Source organism: Neophocaena asiaeorientalis, unplaced genomic scaffold (genome assembly GCF_003031525.2).
Source record: "Neophocaena asiaeorientalis asiaeorientalis breed wild unplaced genomic scaffold, Neophocaena_asiaeorientalis_V1.1 scaffold348, whole genome shotgun sequence".
Classification (NCBI taxonomy): domain Eukaryota; kingdom Metazoa; phylum Chordata; class Mammalia; order Artiodactyla; family Phocoenidae; genus Neophocaena; species Neophocaena asiaeorientalis.
The window spans coordinates 3,248,254-3,271,658 of NW_020172672.1; the positions used below are offsets into that span (position 1 = coordinate 3,248,254).

A 23,405-nucleotide genomic window follows, 5' to 3' on the forward strand; every position below is an offset into this window, starting at 1 on the left:
ATGGTCATCCCCATTCACGAGAGTTTATTGACCAAAAGAATCTTGTCTTGGTGTTCAGTATCCAAGACAGCTGTACGTGGGCCTCTCACTGCTGCGGCCTCTCCCGTTGCGGAGCACAGGCTCCGGACGCGCAGGCTCAGCGGCCATGGCTCACGGGCCCAGACGCTCCGCGGCATGTGGGATCTTCCCGGACCCGGGCACGAACCCGCGTCCCCTGCATCAGCAGGCGGACCCTCAACCACTGCGCCACCAGGGAAGCCCTCCATGTCTCTTAAACATTTATGGCATAGGTCCTGAAACCAATATGGTAATGAAAATCCCAAATTCATTTGTAAGCCATCTTTATTTTCTCAGCATAACCTTCTGGAGTTCAGATTTTAGAAATCACTTCTTTCTCATTCTGTCTGTTGGGCTACAGGGTTTCTCGACCTTGCCATCTTGGCATTTGGGGCCAGATAATTCTTTGTTTGGGGGGATGTGTCATGTGCGTTGTAGGATATAAGATGTTTAGCAGCATCCCTGCCCTCTACACCCCAGATGCCAATAGGTGCCCCCAATTGTGATGACCTAAAAAGTCTCCAGTCATTGCCATATGTCCTCTAGGAAGTAAAATTGCCCCTAGCTGAAAAGCCCTGTTTTGCAGAACCTGGGGAAGTTTTCCACAGGTGTTTGTGAGCTGTCTATGGGTGAGGCCATCTTGCTAAAGAACTGACACTCCAACAGAGAAAGAACATGTTACTTACAGTCTTTGTTTATGTAGTAGTTGCTCTTTTCCTGTTAGGCAAGTGATCACGTTAATGATGAACATTACCGTGTACCAGGAACTTAGCATTTGTTATGACATGCATTTTCTCATTTCACCCTCTCCATGACCACTGGGGTGTAGGTATCGTTATCGATGGCATTTTCCAGATGACAAAACTGGGGTGTAAGTGGCTGGTTTTAAGCTGTTAAGCTGTCACGAAGCTAGTAATATTGGAGCCAGGATTTCACCTTTGGGGAGGCTGACCAGAGTCATGTTCTTGGCTGCTTTGCCTTGATCTCTTTTAGACTAAAGGGAAGGAGTATATTTTTATCTTTAAACCTGGTAAAATTTTGTTCAACGTACTTTGTCTTTCAAAAGTAAGGAATAAAAATTTGAACACCTATATTCCAGAGTTCATCCAGCTTAGATAACACTTCATAAATTTAAGAGCAGTTAATTGAAAGTAGTTTCTAATTTAAGCCATAGAAAATACCCTCTTAGCTAACATAATTGGAACAAGTTAACTGAAAAAAATCATTAAGACAGGGAATCTTTCAGAAGTATACGTACTCAAAGTATTTTATTTTCATTAAAATTTATAATAATAACTATATATTTGCTAAACTCTTGTGAGAGGCCGAGGGCGTTTCTTTGACAGTGATTCTACTATTTTGAATTCTACATTGTGTGACTAGTATAAACCATAAGAGCAAAAATGTAGACACTAGCAAAGCAATCTGAATCTTACGGAATCTGAGGTTTCAGAATTTTTTCTCATTTTTTATAGGTCTCGCCCACATCTAATCCAACAGCTTTCCTTTAGTGATTGCTTTTATGAAGTCTTTCCAAAGCCTTCAGTTTAGTTTTTAATAGAAACAAGATTTATCTCTTGTACTCATATTCCATCAGCTTTCATAATATTTAATTAAATTTCATAATTACAATAACAAGTCAACTGGCATAAACAGGTTTGGGAAGACACAGCCGATTCTTTGTCAGCACGGAGTCCCAACTGGTGGGAGCAGAAAGTGTGTGTGGCACTAGAGATTGCCTGCTAGTGCCATTGGGCATTTATCATTGTGGTTTACAGAGGGGACACAGAGCAGTAGTTAATACATGAAGCTGGTCCAGTGGAACGCAATATCGAAGAGCGCCTGCTGTGTCTTCTTAGGCTATACAACTTAGAATTTTCAAATTAGGCAGGTCATTTGTCACAATATGATAAGATACAACAAATTATGGCTCTGAATGACATCACTTGAAGCTGAAATTAACACCCTTAAAGTATAACTGTATATTTAAAAATTTATATAGTATCTAAACCTTTCTTAAATTTTATTTTCTTGAAGGATATTTATTTACGATGTTATATTTAATTTCTGCTGTACAGCAAAGTGTTTCAGTTATACATATATATGCATTCTTTTTCATATTCTTTTCCATTATGGTTTATCACAGGATATTGAATACAGTTCCTTGTGCCATACAGTAGGACCCTGTTGTTTATGCATTCTACATATAGTAGTTTGCATCTGCTAATCCCAAACTCCCACTCCATTCCTCCCCCATTCCCCTTCCCTCTTGGCAACCACAGGTCTGTTCTCTATGTCTCTGAGTCTGCTTCTGTTTCATAGATAAGTTCATTTGTGTCATATTTTAGATTCCATATATAAATGGTATCCGTACTTTTCATCACAGTATAAAATAGAGTTAGACAAGTAATTCTGTCTTACGATTTTTAATATACAACTTGATTCAGTGAAATTAGTGCACTAACTCATTTTTCCTAATCAGAACCTGGAAATGAGTCATCTTGTTGAAGGAGTACGTCAACCTCAGATGTAATTTATCTTCCAGCAACATAAGAGTAGCACTACTGACCTGGTTGTACTACAACCTCTTCATCACCAGATATTTTCCATTCTGCCATTTAATGAATTCCTGACTTCACTGTGGCTAAGTCTCTGGGGGGAAAATATTCACTTTACTGAAGTGTATATTGTTGACATTATATGTAAAATTTAATTGTATTAGGCTGATGAAGCTGCCATCACTTTTTAATACTAAATTGTTTTTATGAACATCATTATTTTGCAAATTTAGACTTGAGAGGATATTTGGCTCTATCACATAAGTCAAGTCCGTTGCTGGAAAGATGCTGGCCCAGTAGAGGAATCCCACTGTTTGCATTAATTGAAATAAGCAACACACCATCAGTGTTCTTTCTGGTCCTTCCTCCTGCCCACTTCTCCTTGCTGTTTTGCCAATGTATGTGGTGTTTTTATTGAGACTCACCTAGGATTAAATGACAGTAATAATGTAGCTAACGTGTATTGTGTTATTACTTTGTGCTTTGTGCAAACCTCCTCACATAATGCTCGTAAGACCCCAAGGCAAAGTTGTCATTGTGATACGTCCAAGTGATACAACAACATCCTTCTTAGGCACAAACTAGACAGTAGGATAGCATCAAAATTAATCTGGTCATCTCCCTTTGAGTACATATATTTTGTGTTTAGTTTTTACTTAGATAGTCATCATGATTAAAGTAGCAGTACAGGGCTTTTTCGGTTTTGCCCTGAGCGTACAAGTGTCTGAGGCACATCCTCGCTGAATCCCATTCAGAAGGATGCACTAATGGAAAAGAGAGGAGCCCGGAGGTTGCCTTGGCAGTGGTGTTTGTTGCTCCATTGATCAAAAGTGTTGATAGGCTTATCTGATGCCAGACAGGGTGTCACTCTCAAAGTCAAGTTATTGAAGATGCTGTGATACGAAAGGGCCTCTTCCCCCTGCCCAGTGGCCAGGAGCAGCTGCCATTATCTGGTCTGAAGCTCATCTGCGAATATTTTCCCACTCCTGGAGAGAAGAAACACTAATGCTCTGCACCTGATTATTCTTCTGATAACTTTGAACCACCAGATTTGATTGTTCTTTTCTGGTTTACCTTCCTCCTCCTACACCTCCACCCCACCCTACCCCACCATACGTGAGTGTTCACATACCCCCACACCCACACCCACAAAAGTCAGGTTCAGCAGTCCACTGGGCTCCAGGATTATCAGTTTGAGGACACAAACACGTTGGATTTCAGTTGGTCTCGCAATGTCCAATTTTCTGTATTTACCTCTCACCCTCTTCTTATCAGCTGTCTTTCACATTTCTTTAGAATATATACACTGAACTTCACTCGTACTTGGAGTGACAGCTTTAGTGCTCTGATATATTCTCCAGTTGTGTTATCAGGAGCTGTTCTGCTAGTTCAGTTTTTTAAATGAGCATCATTAAGTACCTATTGTAAGTTTTAGTGGATTATCGTAGGGTACATATAGAACATCAGAGAACATCGTACAGCTAAACTTATTTGTAAAGCCCTGGCTTATTTTGTTTGTTTAATTCTTCTGTAAGTATAGCAACATTAAGCTTGAGGAAAGTACTATGGGATGCCTTACAGCTCAGAGTTCTTTAAGGATAGCTATTCTATGGTTAGTTTTTTGTGGACAGTCGTATTTCAAGGAAGTGGTAAACTCCAGAGTCAGCACGTCTGCTCTCCTGAGCCACGTTCTGCTTTTGAACTGAACAGTTTATTTCTGCCAAAACTAATAGGGAAAGATTTTATACATGTATAATAACTTATTGTCTTAATGCCCTTGTCTTTTATTTTTTCTTGAGAGCGTATCAACTGTATTTAATTTGTTCGAAGGTAGCTCTCTAGTTATTTAACCCTTTTCAGGGAGATCTGGGGCACTAAATAACTTCTTGAGAAACTCACCTAGGAGTGTTTTGCTGTTGTCTCTTCACCTGTTCAGGGTTTCTGGTAGCAATAAGGCCATTCAGTAGGAAGGTCTGCATGTCTGCTCTTTGGAAAACAAGCATCCTCTCCTTTCTTGGCCGTGATCTCTCGAGTCCCATCACTGATCATCTGAACTCTGATGTGTGAGGCGTTTGGGATTTCATATTACCTGAGCCATCTCTGTGCAGAGGTTTGTGAAAGCTGGTTAAAAGGGCATGTGCCTCAACTGCTTCTCTCTGTTTTGTTTTTAAAATCAAGCTAGACCGGCCCAAGGCCACATTTGCTTAAACACTTGACTTTACTCAAAGTCATCTTGTAAAGATCAATCATATAGAAACAGAATGTGCTTTTGCAGTAAAACTGGTGATGGAGACATTGGCCATTTGGTCATCCTTCAGCCCTTTAGGAAGTTCCATGTGAGACATTTACTTTAGAATTTGATGCCAGAAATTGTTTTCTGGTAGCTACCAAATGCCTGCCTTTCTAATGACAGGTGTGTTTTATTTGTTTGCTTGTTTTATTTATTTATTTATTTTTACTGTATCTCCTGTTTTACCTCAACTCCCAGAAGCAAATTTGATGCTCCAGTTTTATAACCTTCATTAATAACACATTTGTTTCCACTTTTGTCTTTTATTTTCCAATTTCTGTTTCATTAGCACAACTTACATATTTCCTTTATAATGAATGACCTCAAAAAATTCTTTTTAGAAAAGGTAATTAGTATACATTTATATCCAAATAAAAGACCTCTGTTCCCAGGCTATGTCTTCAGTTCTAGCTACGTTTCTCACTCTCCATTACTTGCTTCCACCTGGTTGGTTATCTAGTTGGCAACTCGAACCCTGGGACACAAATTTTTACTTCATTTTTCTCCCTGAACAAGCCTCCCATCCCACATCCTTGCCCTCGTGCTGTAAATGCCACCATTATTATCAGTCACTTGGATTTGAAACACCAAAGCCTCTTTGTTGCCTCTCTTCATTGTTCTCAACCTCCAGTCAGTCGGGAAGGCCTCTTGAGTCTACCTTCGAACTGCTGCTAACTTCTGTTCTCTGTGTCCCAATCCCAGTTCTGTCACTTCAAGCCGGCGTTACCTCTTGCCCCAATTCTTGGCCATTGTCTTAGTCTCTCCATCTCTAGTCCGTCCTACTCAAAATGCAACTTCTTGTCTTTGCCAAATACAGTCTAATAACATAGCAGTTTACATTTTACATGATTGCATTTATGATTTAATCATGTAACAAATACATTATCGGTCAAGTCCTCTGAGAAGCAGGAGTTGAAACAGTATAGGCGTGCAAGTGGTTTGTTAGGGACCTGGGGGTAACGCCTGTGAAAGAAGAGGGCAGAGGAAGCAGAAGTTAACAGGGAAGGCCTTCAGTCCACAGTGCAGGTCTGACACCGTGAAAGTAAAAGGGAAAAGAAGCAAAAGTGGGCAGGGGGAGCCTCAGCCCACCTTTGGCAAAGTCTCAGCCAACGCCATGGAACGAAAAAGAGCATTGGAGAAGTCATTTGTTAGGCAGTAACAGCCAGGCCCTGTCACCCCTGGCATGCTCAGTCCTGGGGCTGCCCAAGAAGAGTGTGGCTGGGCTGGAAAACTGTAGAAGATCCAAAGATGCTACAGCCAGAGACTTTCAGCTAATTGCATTTCTTGTGGCTGAATGGGTTGTGAGCCCTTTCTGGAAGGAGAGGTGTTTAAGTGTTGCGCCTCTGTGGCTGCCACAGGTACATGAGTGCCTTCAACATGCTCGGCACTATTTTGGACACTTGGAGTGAGAAGTAAAATGGAGCACCTTGCTTTGTGACTGCCTGGAGGGGTGGGATAGGGAGGGTGGGAGGGAGGGAGATGCAAGAGGGAAGAGATATGGGAACATATGTATATGTATAACTGATTCACTTTGTTATAAAGCAGAAACTAACACACCATTGTAAAGCAGTTATACTCCAATAAAGATGTAAAAAAAAAAGAAAAGAAAAGAAAAATAAATCTAAAAAAAAAAAGAGCACCTTCATGAGCTTACATTCTGGTGGAGGGAAGCAGACAGTAAACAAATCAAACAAAAGTATATACATGCTTACTGTGAAAATTAATAATGCAGAGTTGGAGAAGGTAATCCCTCTCCTAATTCTAATAGTTTGATTTGTAATCTTCTCTGTCTTTTCTTTTTTTAAAAAATTGAAGTACAGTTAATTTACAATGTTGTGTTAGTTTCAGGTGTACAGCAAAATGATTCAGTTATACATACACAGAGAAAGATTGATACTTTTTCAGATTCTTTTCCATTATAGGTTATTACAAGATATTGAGTATAGATAGTTCCCTGTGCTCTACAGTAGGTACTTGTTGTTTACCTATTTATATATAGCAGTTTTTATACGTTTCTAAATCTTTTCTTACTCAAAAATTTATTATCCAATTTACTATTAATGAGTGCCCTTCATATTTTTTAAGTAGTTTTAAAAATTAACAACTGCACATTCATACATTTATTTATTTGTTCATGACATAATGTTTATTAAGCATCTACTCCATGCCAGCTACAGTGCTCAGAAGCAGAACAAAAGCAAATAATTTTTTTTCTAGTTTCTTTCCCTTAAGTGATCTGTATCTTCTGAGTTGTATTTTCTATTTGTCTTTCATGCTGTTGGTTTTCCTTAGTTGTCCAGTAATCTTTGCCACATTTATGAACAAAGGCCAAGGAGAATTGGTGTAGGTGGCAAGCTTCCCCTGCAGCGCTGTGGGTCTCTTTCCCTAGCTGGCCTCACATCACATGGGGGAAGTGAGGGCTAGCACTGGAAAAGTAGTGAGACCCCCCCTAACAGGGGGGAGTGTATAGACTGAGAGGGTAGTGAACCCGGTGCAGATAGAAACCCACATGGGCGCCGGAGTCGGGAGGGCTTTATTGTGCTCCCCTCCTGCCTTTCCTCCCGCCCGTGCATCAGAGTGGGTTGTTCTCCCTGTGTCTCCTGGGATTCTGAATAACCTGCTCCTTCTCAAAGATGCAAGTGCTTTCCCACCACTGTTCCAAGTCACCCTATGCCGTGGTCTCTGCCCAGGGCTTTCTATGGCACCCTGGTTCATAACCAGTCTAAGCATTCCTTGAAGGCAAGGACCACAGATTAGGCAGGCTCAGCAAACATTTCACAACTGAACGAATGTTTGGTCCTGATGCAAAGTATAAAATTTATTGCATTGAGGAGCCAGTGTATCTTATATTTATATATATGGCATCAGGTAGAGGCAGGGAGGGCCCACTGTGTACATGACCTTGTGTTATACTCTGGACAGCAAATAGTATGTTACAGTTCCTTTTCCTCTCTTTTCAGGAAATGAGACCACAGATAAGTCTGTGTGTGGTCATGGTGGTTTTGTGGAAATTAACCAAGACCACCAGTCGATCCCCATAGACCCAAAACACAGTTATGGAGACTGATTTTTACTGTTGTAAACCTTCTTAGACATAAATGATGGATGTTAAAGTCAGTGGATGACAGTTTGAGGAGAAACAGGAGAAGAAGCAGGATTTACATAATCTCAAAGCATCTCCCCAAAGATATTTGTAAACCACGAGGAGATCAATAGTAACTTTTCGGGGAAGAAACCTGTCACGTGCCACCTTAATGGAATGAATCAGGTCTCTCTCATGAACTCTGTGAAATGATGCACTGAGGTTACATCATTTCTGTGGTTCTCTTGGCGCCAAATGCATAACGTTAGTCCAATCATGTGAAACCACCGGACAAACCCAAATTGAGTGATAAGTACTGTTCAGAGGTGTCACGGTCATGAAAGACGGTTACAGACAGAGGAACTGTAACAGACTGCAGGGGACTAAGGAGAAATAATAACAATGAAGTACAACATGGGATAATGAATGAGATTTCAGAACGAAAAAGGACATAGTGGAAAAACTAGTGAAATTTGAGTGAGATCTTTAGTAAATGTTAATTTACCAATTCTGATTAATGACGACTGTACTATATGTAGTTACATAAGATGTTAACATTGGGGAAGACTGGGTTAAGGATATATGTATTGAAATGCTTTGTACTATATTTGCAACTTCTCCGTAAGTCCAAAAGCAGTCAAGATAAAACGTAAAAAACAAAAACCTTCAGGTACAGTCAATAACAGCAGCTGACATGAACCATCCACATGAAAATGGGAACGCTTCCTCAACTTGGTGTGTCAGCATGCATCAAGGCGGATGCCATGCTTACTAATTCCTATACCCAAAGAATTTCTATGCTCTTTGTTTTGCAGTTTCGAGGACATAATGGCCCTTTAGATCTGTTATTTCAGTACAAGTTAACGTATAATAAATCCTGCCACCTATTTTTCAAATGCACACCTCATTATTAACTTCAGACACCAGTGAGCCACCAAAATTAGGTGCTCAAAACATACTTGCTTTATTGTACCACTTCCTTTGCTTATCTTCTCTTGGAGCTCCCTGCTGTGTACGGGGAGGTCACGCATCTGAACCTCAGGGCAGCAAGAGGAGAGACCTCCCTAACTGCATTCGAGTCAAGTAGAAGCATTCAGTGATGTAGAAGCATCAGCAGAAGCAACCTCAGCAACCCATATCGACACAAGTGTGTGGGCTGTGCCGAGTTTTTGAGACACATTGCATGGGCTTCACCCTCATGAGTGGCAGTGACTTCGGCCTTGACTGAATTTCTGACTGTTTCTGAGGGACTTCCTTTCAAACCCTTCAGAAGCATTTTACACAGACATCTTGCTGCAAGATCCCTAGTAAGGAGATACAAAAGTTTTTTTTAATATAAAGACATTGAGTTAGAGACAGGTGTTTCATTATAATTTCTTTCATTTGGATGTTAATTTTTTTTTTTTTCTGAGCTGGCATTTGTAACTAACATTAAACTTAAAGAGTTACATTAATGTGCAACCTTGTAAACTGTGCTTTATATACTCTGACCATTTGCAAACCAAATACATTTTTTATACTTATAAAAATCTTCCTATTGTAAAAGTCACCTATATTCATTACAGAAAAATTAGCAACTATAGCAAATTAATCATGTGATTACTACTGATTTTATTTCTCATCTTTTCTTAATACATATTCATTTCTTAAGTAAAATAAGGATCATTAAATATAGTTTTATGTATTTTTTTCATGGTTCCATAATTGGCTACGCCATCATTTATTTAAAGTTTTCCAGCTGTTCTATATTCAGGCGTTCCAGTTTCTTATTATAAATCATTCTTACATTAGATCTTCCTAAGTGTCTTTTGATTGTTTGTTTGTTTCCCCCCCATTGACCCCTTTGGCAGTTTGGTGAAATCTATGGACTCTCTTTAGAATAATGTTTTTAAGTGCATAAAATAAACGTACAAAGCAAACCAAGCATATTAAAATACAATTGCAAGAGTGTTAAAAATTTTGTGACATACTATATAGATGCTTCTTATTGCATTAACAAAAAGATCTAGCATCAGATCTGATAACTACCATAATTTCAAAGTTGTGATGAGCATAACTGATATTTTGATATGTCTGCAGCAACTGTAATGTGATATGAAAATGTATGATTTCTATTGGCATCAAAGTCACATGTACAGCTAATATTACTGTAGTTGGTTGGCTCATTTACAACTAACAGAAATGCTACGTTTCATTTAGAAGTTAGTGAAAATAAAGGTATAATTTTTTTCATTCAAGTTCATGGACCCCCTAATTTCTATCCATAGACAAGTTTAAAAACCTTGACCTTACATAAATGATCTTGTTATGTAACTTTTTTTCCACATGTCCAATTATTTACATAAGGTAGAGCCCTGGTGTGAACTTTATAGGAACCTTGAATTTTATTGCCAAATTTTTCTTAAGAAAGCTTAGACCAGGAAGGTCCAATTGATATTTTAAGACTGTATAGTGTTTAATATTTTCTTGACTACTTGAAATATTTACAGTTTTAATTTTAGACCATTTATTATAGGTCCAAAACATTTTCATTTCTTCGATCACTCATGAGATTGAATTTTTTAAAATATAATTATTGGCTATTTGTCATAGACAATGGCCAATTCAAAATCTCCTGTTTTGACACTGATACTTTTTATTTTCCCTTTGTTTCAATTAGCGCTTTCTTTGCACTGTTTTTCTTTAACCATTTGTATGCAATTTATTAATGTCAGTCTTAGTCTACTTTTTATTGGCAAGTTAGGGAGCTACTGGGGGCTGCTTAGTCACGTGAGACTTTAAGCCTAACAACTTCATGTAATTTTGGCAAATAGACCAACTTACCTTTTAAGAGTTACCTATGGAAGGATGAATTGGAACTTCAGAGTACTCTGCACTTTGTAAATGTGGGCAATTCCTCTTATGCAACCACAATTATAAGCTTAGTGGAGTGCTTTGGGACAGAATTCTGGCCTGTGGCCAGTCCTGTGTAAATGTCCCCATCCATTACTCTGACCTGCTTTTGATTATGATGCGAAGTCCTAGGCTATTTAGTTCTCATGAAACCTCCACCCTTATAATTAGGATGAGCCCTTTGGGGACCAGAGACAGAACCTCTGAGTAGTGCTCTTCTTGGAAAGAGCCATTCATTTATTCATTCATTCATTTAAATTTTTAAAAACTTTAAAAATTCAATTTATTTTTGGCTGCCTTGGGTCTTCGTTGCTGCACGCGGGCTTTCTCTAGTTGTGGCCAGCGGGGGCTACTCTTCGTTGCGGTGCACGGGCTTCTCATCGCGGTGGCTTCTCTTGTTGCGGAGCACGGGCTCTAGGCGCGCAGGCTTCAGTAGTTGTGGCGCGCGGGCCCAGTAGCTGTGGCGCGCAGGCTCAGTAGTTGTGAAACACGGGCTTACTTGCTCCGCAGCGTGTGAGATCTTCCCGGACCAGGGCTCGAACCCATGTCCCCTGCATTGGCAGGCAGGTTTGTAACCCCTGCCGCCAGGGAAGTCCTCGGAAAGAGCCATTTAAACAGTTGGATCCTTATTACCTCCACTTTGGCAAACCTGTGTTTTCAATTTTAAAGCAGAATATGCTGTTGCCGCTTTTTTTGTGATTTTATTTTCCTTTCCTTCTTTACAATTAAAATGCCAGGCTTTTAACTTTTTTTTGCCTTTTTGCACACATGCTTATCCGCAGCTTGAAACTGGGTGATGTGACCGTACTTGATGTAATTACTTGGGGCTTTGAACTATTTACTATGTCGCCTCTGTAAAAACGTGAAAATTTTATTATTTATTACTGTGACTGTGTCAGCCAGAAATATGGCTATTTGTGTGGAATGTTCTAGTGATAGCAGAACTAGGCATTGGTGCTCTTCGTACCATCCTTGTTAAAACTCAAGAACTAGAACTAATAAGAAAACTTCAGGCTGAAAATTGGTTTAGGTGCTAAAAATGAGAAATGAAGGAGGCAGAGAATCAGGCATGTAAGGATAAAACATGAATATTGCTCCCTTTAAACCCGGTGACAAGGGCTTCCCTGGTGGCACAGTGGTTAAGAATCCACCTGCCAATGCAGGGGACACGGGTTCGAGCCCTGATCCGGGAAGATCCCACATTGCTGCGGAGCAGCTAAGCCCGTGCGCCACAACTACTGAACCTGCACTCTAGAGCCCACGAGCCACAACTACTGAAGCCCATGTGCCTAGAGCCCGTGCTCCACAACAAGAGAAGCCACTGCAATGAGAAGCCTGTGCTCCTCAACGAAGAGTAGCCCCCGCTCGCCGCAACTAGAGAAAGCCTGCGTGCAGCAATGAAGACCCAATGCAGCCAAAATAAATAAATAAATTTATTAAAAAACAAACAAACAAAGTAACCCCACAGTGACACCTTGGCAATAGCACATCAAGGAGTAAAGCTTTATGTGTCGTCAGGCTAGTTAATCCCTTTAGGCATCACATTCTATTTAACTAGTTTTTATTCACAATACAGTTTTGGAAACGTTTGGGAAGATAATGTTAGATGTAATGGCTAAGAAAATGAGCTTTGGAATTGGTACTTAAAATAATATGTTTGAGTTCTGGTGTTGCTGTTTACTGGTTGTGGCTGAGAAGTGACTTATTCTGTCTAAATCATATTTGCCACATCTGTGAAAAAGAAGGCAAAGCCTGTATTTTCATGGTTGATGTGAGTATTAGAGTGCTTGGCAAAGTCCCTCACTTTGCTGCATTATATCATTCTAATGGAGTGATTGCAATGCTGGTTTTTGGCATTCCAGTAGGCTGACACAAAAATATCATTATTTTTGGTGGTGTAATCCGTGTATTTCAGTTCATCCATCAGCAGATTTAACCACCCTGCTTGAGTCTCCAACTCCTCTTTCCTTTCCCTTTCCTCCCTCTGACTTTCATCATCAAAGGCTTCCTGGCCTTTCTTTAACACTTATCATCTGCATCTCCCCTGTCCTTGTACCCCTTCTCTCCCTTCTGTCCCGCCACCCCCAAAAAGACAAAGCGGATTGTAGGTATGGCTGGAAGAGCTCTCTGCAGTTGATGGATAGCACCGCCAGCAAAAGGCGGAGGTATATGGCTGGTAGGAAGAAATAAAACATGCTGCAGAGGGGAGCAAGTGCAGAAGTGCTGCCCCAAGGCTGTGGTCCCAAGAGGAAAGTACCGCAGTCCAGTGAACTTGAAGGACAGGCAGCGGCAAGAGTGGCCAGAAGGACTGGACACAGGATATCCCTAAAAGGCTGGGTTTTAAGTTTAAAAAAAAAAAAAAAAAGTCATGTGTCTTGAGATCAAAGTTTAAAGTCTCAAAAATTCTATTTAAGGTAATTTGCCGAACCAGACTCCTCTGTTGGCGAATTATACATTGCATTCGGATTTTGAACTGAAAAAGTTGTGTTCGTGTAGAAAGGATTTTTGTTTATACTTCTGTAATCCTCAGGAGCAGAAAAATGGATGGTGGACCAAAAAGCAAGGCTTTTATTGTAAGAATAATTCTTACTCAAGTTGAAAGACTTTTTGAACAAGTAGAGTCTGAACATGATATTAGTGAATTTAACACAGGAAGCCAGACCAGAATCTCCACCTCTACTGACGAAACTGAAATAAAGATCAAATGGAAATGCTTTCTTGGAAATAATAGCTAGAGCTCTTTTTCAGTAAAAAAAAGATTGATGTTTCTGCACAAACACACAAATAAGTTTTTAAAAGATCTTCCTGGAGTTATCAAATCAGAGATGGGTTTGTATGAACATAGAGTCTGAAGAAGATGTTAGAAGTTAGTTTATAATGATCTCATCAGCATTCCCCCAACTCAGAAATGTACTTCTTCAGTAGCTGGGAAAAATCGCACAAAAATATAGCCAGGTGTTGAGGATGACACACACAAAAAAGTTTAAATGATCTTTAATTTTTTTTCATTTTTAAATCAATATTCTTCATTTTATGTAGGATTTAGTTTCTTTTTAAAATAACGCTATTATTTTATCTGCCAATTTATACTCAAATGATTGTGTTTAATATTTGTATTCTTATAAATTTACATTTTTCTGTTGTAACATTTCTAAATTTTTATAGTTGAAATATAGTAAATATTTGGTTTCCCTAATCTGTATTTTTATGAATTCTTTTTTTAATTAATTAATTTATTTTTGGCTGCGTTGGGTCTTCATTGCTGTGCGCGGGCTTTCTCTAGTTGCGGCGAGCAGGGGCTACTCTTCATTGCTGTGTGCGGGCTTCTCATTGTGGTGGCTTCTTTTTTTGTGGAGCACTGGCTGTAGGCACACCGGCTCAGTAGTTGTGGCTCGGGGGGTCTAGAGCTCAGGCTCAGTAGTTGCGGCACGCGGGCTCAGGAATTGTGGCTCACAGGATTAGTTGCTCCGCGGCATGTGGGATCTTCCCAGACCAGGGCTCGAACCCGTGTCCCCTGCATTGGCAGGTGGATTCTTAACCACTGCACCACCAGGGAAGCCCATGAATTCTTAAAGTATTATTGTTACTATACAAAGTACACACTTTCATTTTGCTCCAGTGTTCAATCACTCTTTGAGAGGATGTCTAAATAATATTTCAGATGCGACCTGAAGGATGAGAGGACTTAGTCAAATAAAGAGGAGTTGTGGGAAGAATGTTCTAGGTAGGCTGTCTCAGGTGAGAAGGGGCACAGTGAGTTGAGAAGTTCAGTATGATTGGTTCTCAGAGTTCAGAAGGATGATGGAAATGTCCAAGTTGAAACTGGAGTGATAGGCTGGTGACAGGCTGTGAGAGCCTTTGGGAAGCCACGAGAAGTATCCAAGGACAGGTGGGAAACCAGAGGAGGGTTTTAAACTTAATAGTGATGGTCAAGTTTGCATCTTAGAAGCCAGTCAGGAAAAGCCAATCAATCAGAAGACTCACAAACATCCAGGCAAATGATGATGAGGGTAAATCAGTGGCAGTGAGATGGAGGAAAAGGAGGTGGATTTGAGAGCTATTTAGGGACTAGAATTCACAAGGCATGACATTGGGTCTGGCGTGAGCAACTAGAGGAATGTGGTAGCAGGGAGAGCTGTATAGGTTTGTATGGAAGGTGATGGGTTCACTTTTCCTGATGCCATGGGACAAACAAACAGTGAGTTCCGTTAGGTAGATGTAAAGATCCAGGGCTCACAGACATCTAGAGCGGGCAGGTGGACTCTTGAGAGTCATCAGCATTGAGATGGCAGCGGAAGTTCTGAGAGTGGATGGAAGATTCCAGATGGGAAGAGGAAGGGAAACTGAGTAAGAAGAGCCAGAGTGGTGGAAGGAAAATCAGGAGAGGGTGGTGTCTGAGAAGCCAGGATGAGTGTTTCTAGAAAACAAATGAAATGGCCAACTGTGCCATTGGCGAGTTGTTGTGGCGAACTTGAGCAGGATGAGGGCCAAAAGTTTCCATTTGTTTTAACTTTAAGGCTGACATTGGTGACTGTGCAATGGCGTCAGATGATAGGAATCCTAAAGTGAAGAATTAGGCATCTCTTTCAAGAAGTTTCCAGTGGAAGGAAAGAGAAAGGGGGTAACCTGGAGGTGGATAAGGAATTGAGGGTAAGTGTTATGGTTAAAGATGAAGGAAACTTGAGCCTGATTGAATGATGATGGGAAAGAGCAGGCAGAGAGGGGAAGTTGAAGATACAGGGCGGGTGACCAGGCGCCAGTGTCCCTGGGAAGGTGGAATGAGTGGAGACCAGAATCTCGGGGGAGATTGGGTTTTAGACTGTAAAGGAAAGGAAGCAAAATTCTGGACCCAGGTAAGTGTGTGTGATGGTGGAAAGTGAGGACAGTTGCTTCTGAAATGGCTCTTTATCTCCTCTGTGATGTAGACAGCATTATCTGCTAAGATTGAGAGAAGGTAGATGGGGGGAGTTTGAGGGAGAACAGAGAATATTTGAGACCTCTTCTCTGGAGAAGGAGAGCGAGAGCAGACCAGGGACAGCTTGAAGATGGGTTGAGGTTATTGGCACTAATTGAGAGCGACCCCCGTCTTGGTGAATTTCTCCAGCAGCAGAGAATAGCAGTCTCACCTGCCCTTCCTGAGGTTTGTGGTGGGGGGTGTTTGAGGAGTTTCTGGAGAGTCAGGTTTCAGTAGAGTCCATGAAGTGCAAGGAACAGGATATAATGAATGAGACGCTCATCTTCGACACATTCGCTGGTGTTCTCTGCTGCTGGGTTAAAATATGCTCTGACGTTATTGAAGTTTGTTAAGCTCTTCGCTCCTTCAGTGAATGGCCCCAGACTGCTATCTTGTTTCTCTTTCAGTTCTTGTCCGCGTTTTTATACTATTTCTGTCTCCTCCCTTTCTGTTTTCTTCCTTGTTGTCAGTTGTTCTGTCCCATTGCTGTCTGCATGAAAGTCTCTATCAGCCCTACACCCTGGACTTTGTCAACACCTGGAATTATCACACCTCTGAAATCAAGCTGTGGGCTTGAAGATCAGACAACCACACTTATTAAAATTATGTGCAAAGTAAGAGTAAATAACCTCTGAGTGTGACTCTCACGTGCTGTGCTTTGAGGGCGTACACAAGTGTTTGTACATGAATTTTGTGATGCTTATTGGGTTGTTTCTCAGCTGTCCATATCTGAGATGTTTGTTGCTTGTATTCCCACTGTGTTTCCCTTATTTTGAATTTCCTTGGATTATGATAATATTCTTAGAGAGCCCGTGATATTAATGAGTACATCTTTTATAATTGTTCTTTAGTACTTGCAAAGCATTTTCATACGTTATCACCTAAATTTTTAAATTACATAATTAGATATTTTATGCTGTTGTTTCTTATTATTCTCATGGATTTTCAAACACACGTTTTATATGAGAATAACATGTATTTTCAAATATTGATGCATTTTGTATGAGAATAACCTACCATGTCACAACTCAGTCATTTAACCATGTCACATGTAAATGAAATAGGACAATGTAAAGTAAGTGTTTTGGAGGTTCGAAAAGTAAGTTATCTGTTCTGGCTTTTCATATATTTGTTTTATTCGCTTTCTCATCTGTAAATGTATCATGTCCGTATCAACGATTTTAATTTTTTTTAAGAAGTAGTTATTTAGGTGTAGAGTAAATATCACTTTTTACGTTTTCTGTAAATTAATTTAATTTTGATCGTGACCTTCCTTCTTGTCAGGAGGAAGGTAAAGTCAACACCAGTCATTTGGACACTTCCCCCCAAACCCCAAGGCTGTGCCAAGGTTTGGAGTCTGGAGCAATGCCAGACATTGAGGAGAGAGGCCCCTGAGTCGTCATTAGTCACACGGCCACACTGGTTGCCTAGGAGAGACCCGTTATCGCAGCCCTCACTTCCGTCCAGGTTCAGTGGCTCTGTGGAATGCCTTTTGTGCTTACTATGTGGGAACCATTGGTGAGGCCCAGAGCCCTGGGTCTGAGCTTCTGCCTCCCAGGGGCACTTTGAAGCTCTTACCTCTGAGCTAAGACTCCATCTTACTTGGGCAACATAGGAGGAAAGCTACCGAGTAACTCACAGACCCCTCTCCAGTCCAGGGAATCTTTTTTAATCTGCAGTAAATCCCTCCGTATGCAAACTTTGTTCTCAATAGGTTTGGGGGGAGTTTGTTGTTGTTTTTATGAAAGCTAAGAAGCCCTGACACAATATAGCCTGTTTATAAGGAGAAAACACAAATTTCTTTTTAAAAAAATAGCAGAGCAGTAAGTTGCCGAGTAGTAAACACCTGAACAGGCCACCTCCGTTGTCTTACCTCCTCTGAGACTAAACCTGCATAGCTAAGTCTTTACTTTTATAACTCATTGAAGAATACTGATTTTGTTAAATGCGTTTACATTTTATTGGTATAGAGTAATTTCTGAGTGATCTAAATAGCAAGCAGCATATAACATTTTTAAGCATTCTGTAAATATTCTAATTTTGTTTTGTCTCATTGTACCTAAGAACACTGGAACTATTTTGGGGCAGATGAGAATCTTGGTCCGGTGGCTGTGAGCATTCGAAGGGAAAAACCTGAAGAAATGAAAGAAAATGGATCTCCATACAACTACCGAATAATTTTTAGAACTAGTGAGGTAAGTCGCACATGAGAAAGACTTGAGGCTTAATTTAATTGAGGAAAAAATAGAGTAGTAGCAGTAGCAAAGCAATTAAATTTAATAGCTCATGGTTACAAATGTCTTTAGAATAAACAAAGACCCCTTTCATTCATTCCGGTGGTGATAGGGCTGGACATAATGGTTAGATCTGGACCCTTTCTTCCCATCTAGCTCTGGGTAGATGCAATAAATGAATGGGAGTTTTGATTCACAGAAAGATATGTCCATTAAGTGTGACCCAAGGAAATTGGAGTCCTCAGAATCCCAAACTGGATATTACATATCCTGCTTGGGCAGCCGGAAGGCACCGAGCCAGCTTGAGGAGACAGAGAGGGTCAGCCAAGACTTAACTCACTTTTCCAAACTATTGCTTAGGACATTTCTTGACCCAAGAAAACTCTTTTCTTCTTGCATTTTCACTTTGCCATCTTGGACCTATTCTCGGAGGCCTAAAATGCGGGCTGTTTGAACCAGAGGCTGTCTAATTGTGGGTAAGACAGGTTCTTGGAGCTCTTTAGGGATCTAAGTACACATAGTATGTGAGTTTTTATTTTAAAATGAAATTCAGGTCAAAAAAAGAAAAGGAAACATAAAATAGCCAACAAAGCGCATTAAAAAAAAAACAAACTCGTGAACAAGTTTGGGACTATGAGGTTTTTTCCTTTGTTTTCTTTCTAAACATATGTTTAGTTGTGCCAGCTATCAATTTATTGCCTCTTTGAACCAGACCACTTTAGCATTGTTGTTATGCATTAATGCCTAATGCTCCCTTGAGGTATCTAGAAAATAATGGTTTTGAAACTAGTTTAAATAGGGCATTTGGCTTCATTTCCCCCATTGAATACAAAGCAGGTTGCAGGGGTTGGCTTCACTTAGTAATTGTTCCTCAGCTTGAACTCTGGGGAAATTAAAAATAGGATTTTTAAAGGCACGGCTTTAATATCTAATGTGTTGTGTCGAGTGGCCCGAGAGAAACGAAGAACTCACATGCTGTAGGTTCCTTTTTCTCTGTGCCAAAGCCGATCGTTAAGCAGGGTCAGTACTTTTGTTGAACGTGAAAAGCACAGAGAACACGCTGTGTTTTTGAAGTTGGGTGTTGGTAGTCACTCCTCAGATGCCACCGGATTTCTGAGAGCCACACTTAGCTCCTCCCACCTGTTTTTGTCCTTCCTGTCCTTACCTTTCCCCCTCCCCAAGGCCACTCTGATTTAAGTCCTCATCGTACTTTTCCTTTTCTATGTTTTTTATCCATTTCAATTTCTCTTCTTGCCACTATCCTATCATTCTTTACGCCGGACGTTGAAGCTTTCTAAATCAGTACATTCGTTCTCAGATCCTGTCTCTGGTGTCCCTTCCAGCTTGCCTTGCAGGCACGCCACGGCTGGTCACAGCCCCTCTCTCTCTCCAGGTCAACTCCTATCCTAGGTGAATGTGGTCCCTGTGCTTCTCCCTGCCTCAGCATCAAATGCTCGACCTGTACCTGCCTCCTGCAGTTACAATTAAACCACACTTAAGGATTCTCTAGTCCTGTAGTTCAGTCCTTTTCCTGCCAACCCATTCGACGGTCCATGGGGCCACTTCCTTACCCTTTGATTGAAACATCCAAGTCAAATGTTGTTCATGGTTCAGAAACCCATTACTACCAGTTTTCACGTTCAAATTAATATTTAACCAGTGACAACCTCGTTGTTACAATTGCTCAAGCCAGAGACCTTGAGGCCACTTTGGACTCCTCTCTTCTCCTTCCTCCTGCTCCCCACATCGGGTGTGTCCACAAAACTGGTTGACTTTGTCTTCAAAATGTATCCAGAATTCTACCACTTCTCCAATCCCACTGTCTCTGCCTGGGCCAAGCCACCATCATCATTCTCCAAGAACCATTCTTCCTGCTTGTGCCCTTAAGCCCTGCATCCTTTCAAGCCCAGCAGGAGTCCTTTAGAAATGTAATCCGCGTCTTGTCATTCCTCAATTCAAAGTCCTTTCGTGGTTTCCCATCTTCGAGTTAAAAGTCATTCTCCTTGCTAGCCTAGGAGTCCAGACGCATCTGCTTCGGACCTTGACCTCATCTCCGAAAACTCCCCCTCACTTAGTCTTTTCCAGCCACACTGGCCTCCTTCCCTCTGGGCAATCTCAGGACACCTCTGTCGCAGGGCTCCGATAGTCCCTGTTCCTCTGTATTCAGTGTTGTCTCCGGGCATCCTCGTGGCCGCAGCTCTCTCTTTTCCTTCTGGCCTTATACTCTTAAGTTTCCTCATATCTCATTTCATGTCCAATTCCAGGCTTTCTTTTTTACATGAACACTTAACCACTATCTCATGCAACGTACTTACTTACTTGGTTCTTTTTTTTTTTTTTTTTTTTTCAATGGCTCACGGGCCCAGCCGCTCCGCGGCACGCGGGATCTTCCCAGACCGGGGGCACGAACCCGCATCCCCTGCATCGGCAGGCGGACTCTCAACCACTGCGCCACCAGGGAAGCCCACTTGGTTCATTTTGTGACTCTCCCACTCAGATGTAAGCTCAGGGAACATGAGGATTCTGAGTTGTTCGTGACTACATGCCTAACGCCTAAAACAGCCCTCCCCGCCTTCCTTCCTCTCTAATGTTTATTTAATGAATTGCCACTAGCCTTTGTGTAAGTTTTTTCATTCCGATAGAAATAATCCTTAAGTGTGGTTTAATTGTAATATTGTTAACACAAATTCGTGTGCCCAGCGCACAGTGAGGACAAACAAACTGAAACATCAGAGTTTGGAGCAGAGAGAGGTTTACCGCAAGCCCATGCAAGGAGACAAGGTGGCTCATGCCCTGCAAAGCCTCAAGCTCCTTGAATGGTGTCGGCAAAGCATTTTTAAAGGCCAGGAGTGGGGGTGGGTCGCAGGGTAGGTGATGAGCTCGTGCACAGTTCTCTGATTGGCTGATGGTGAGGCAGCAAGGTGGTGTCACGGGGGTTAACATTGTGAGTCCTTAGGCTCCAGGAGGCCTGAGAAAAACTACTTAGGGTAGTCAAGTAGTTCTTCCATTTGGTGAGGGGTTTTCACATCTGCAGAACAACTCGGGAAATTTGCATCAAATCTAGGTGCTTCAGAGAGGAGCTAAAGCAGAGGATATGGGGGAAGCCCTGTCCCGGGAAGGCCCCCATAGGGTCCTGCTCGGTTACAGTATCTTTATGAGGGTTTTCATAGAAATAAACTAATGAAAGTCCTTTGATAGAAACATCTCTAGATGTTGGTTCTGCTCCAGAGCTGCACATTGTAGGACGGGCAGTTCACTCTTTCCCATTGAAGGCAGTTCACTGAGTATATAATAAAGTAAGACTTAATTCTTATGCCTTTGTAGGGGCTTCTCATGCTGTTGATTTCTCCTGTTAATAAATCCATTGAGAAAAAAGAAGACATAGTCACCATAGTGACACTGCTGTTGCTTCAGTAAATGGCATCAAGATAACAGAAATACAAACAAATCTCTTTCAGTAGGAATAGGCTTTGCACAACTAAGAAACAAAAAAGGAATTTACATGTATTTGGAAGCATGACAGTTTGTTTATGAACAAAATCTGTGGTGTGAGTGCTTTTAAGCATGGGTGCACAGGGATTTAGGAGGATTCTCTTCCTGTTTCTGGAAGTCATTAACAAAAATATCAGTAACACTAGTGATTCAGGTATAAAAAGGAATCATTCCTTTTTGGTTTTCTGCTCTGGCTTTCTTTTTTTTTTTTTTTTGCGGTACGCGGGCCTCTCACTGTTGTGGCCTCTACCGTTGCGGAGCACAGGCTCCGGACGCACAGGCTCAGCGGCCATGGCCCACGGGCCCAGCCGCTCTGCGGCATGTGGGATTCTCCCGGACCAGGGCACGAACCCGTGTCCCCTGCATCGGCAGGCGGACTCTCAACCCCTGTGCCACCAGGGAAGCCCTGCTCTGGCTTTCTTGAGGTGGGCTGCTGTCTTCCTGCGGTGCAGGATTAGCAGTGATTAGCAATCCTCGTCTGGGGTTCTCAGTTGGAAATACGTCCAGCCTTTGCAGCCTCCTGTCCCCGGGAGCACGCGAATTGCTCAGCCGTTTCCGTGGTTTAAAAAATGAAACAAAAATTATTTCTGTCAAGTTAGATATTAAGTCACAGGAAAAATATTTTTTACACAACTGTCATTTGAAAGCAAACTATTTATAAATGAAAAAAAAGATACTAATCAAATGAACAGACTGCAGATACCCCAAGCACCTTTTTCTTGTCTTGAGAGTCAGAGGTTGGCAACCTTGGCTTTTCCTACCCCCATCTCTCTTCTCCATCAGTTGGCACAGTTATAGATTTTACTTCCCTGGTGATTCTTCCTTTGGTTTCCATTTTCCCTGCTAATCCTCTGTCACACCCCCTGCCTGTTACTTGAAGACTGTTTACAGTTTGTTTCTGTTTTCTCTACCTGTAGTTGCTTCCTCGGGCAGTTTATCTTATTTGCCAACTGAATTTTCTTACATCATCATCCCTATGCAAACAAGTTCTGATATGGCCGGTTGGAGCCGGATGAGGTGCACGCCCGTCAGGGTACATTCGCTAGGGGCTCCTGCCTGCCTGTAGCTTCACCACCCACTGCCCCTTTGGGCTCGCTTAGATCCAGCTAAGCTCCAGCAGTCGCTCTTTCCTGCTCACACCCCGATCTTTCTCATCTCCACACCTTTGCTCTCTGACATTGTCTTTTTGTATAATTTTTCCTAGATTTCAAGGCCCCTTTTCAGTGCCACCCGTTTCCATGAGGGCCTTTCCTTATGCCCTGAGCCACGGTGATCCCTTTTCTGCCTTTGGACTCTTGTAGAACCTGACCTTGTTAAACTTTTCTTAGTAGATATATCCTCCTGAATGGGTATTTCTTACCTCTCAGCCTCTTGCATGCCACACCCAGCCCTCAACGTTTGCTCCTGTTGCAGTACAGTGCCTTGTAACCTACATACTTAACAGAAATTCGTTCGACTTAATGGGTTTTTTTCTTTAGGTCACCGTACAGTGTTTAAATTATACTGACAACTTTGCCACGTGGAAATGTCTGAAAATTAAGACTAGTTTACTTCGACAGGTCATCATTACTTAAGGAAAATTCTTTGCTCATGTTTTTATTTCATAATAATGGAAGGGATCTCAAGACATAAGCGTAAAGCAAAAGTCGTTTTAAATGCTGTTGATGGTGCCGCTCTACTACCTATAATCACTGTCCTGTTGTAGCAGCTTTTGGGGATGGGAATAGTTTAAGCTAGTCAACAGTACATTATGAAATTTAAAACTTCCTCTCCCCCCACCCTTACCTTTTATAATTCAAAAAGGTGTAACATCTAAATTCTCAGCATTTAGTCTTCAGATATTCTC

At 41.3% G+C, this 23,405-nt stretch overlaps 1 protein-coding gene across 10 annotated transcripts in view; it reads left to right on the forward strand.

The window, feature by feature from the left end:
- SIPA1L1 (signal induced proliferation associated 1 like 1) overlaps window positions 1–23,405 on the forward strand; it is a 361,579-nt gene that overhangs the window by 225,437 nt on the left and 112,737 nt on the right. For all 10 annotated transcript variants that reach the window (XM_024739668.1, XM_024739676.1, XM_024739674.1 and 7 more), the window contains one exon: window positions 17,898–18,028. In XM_024739668.1, coding sequence (XP_024595436.1) covers window positions 17,898–18,028 — 131 coding nt within the window. The remainder of the gene's footprint in view (window positions 1–17,897; window positions 18,029–23,405) is intronic.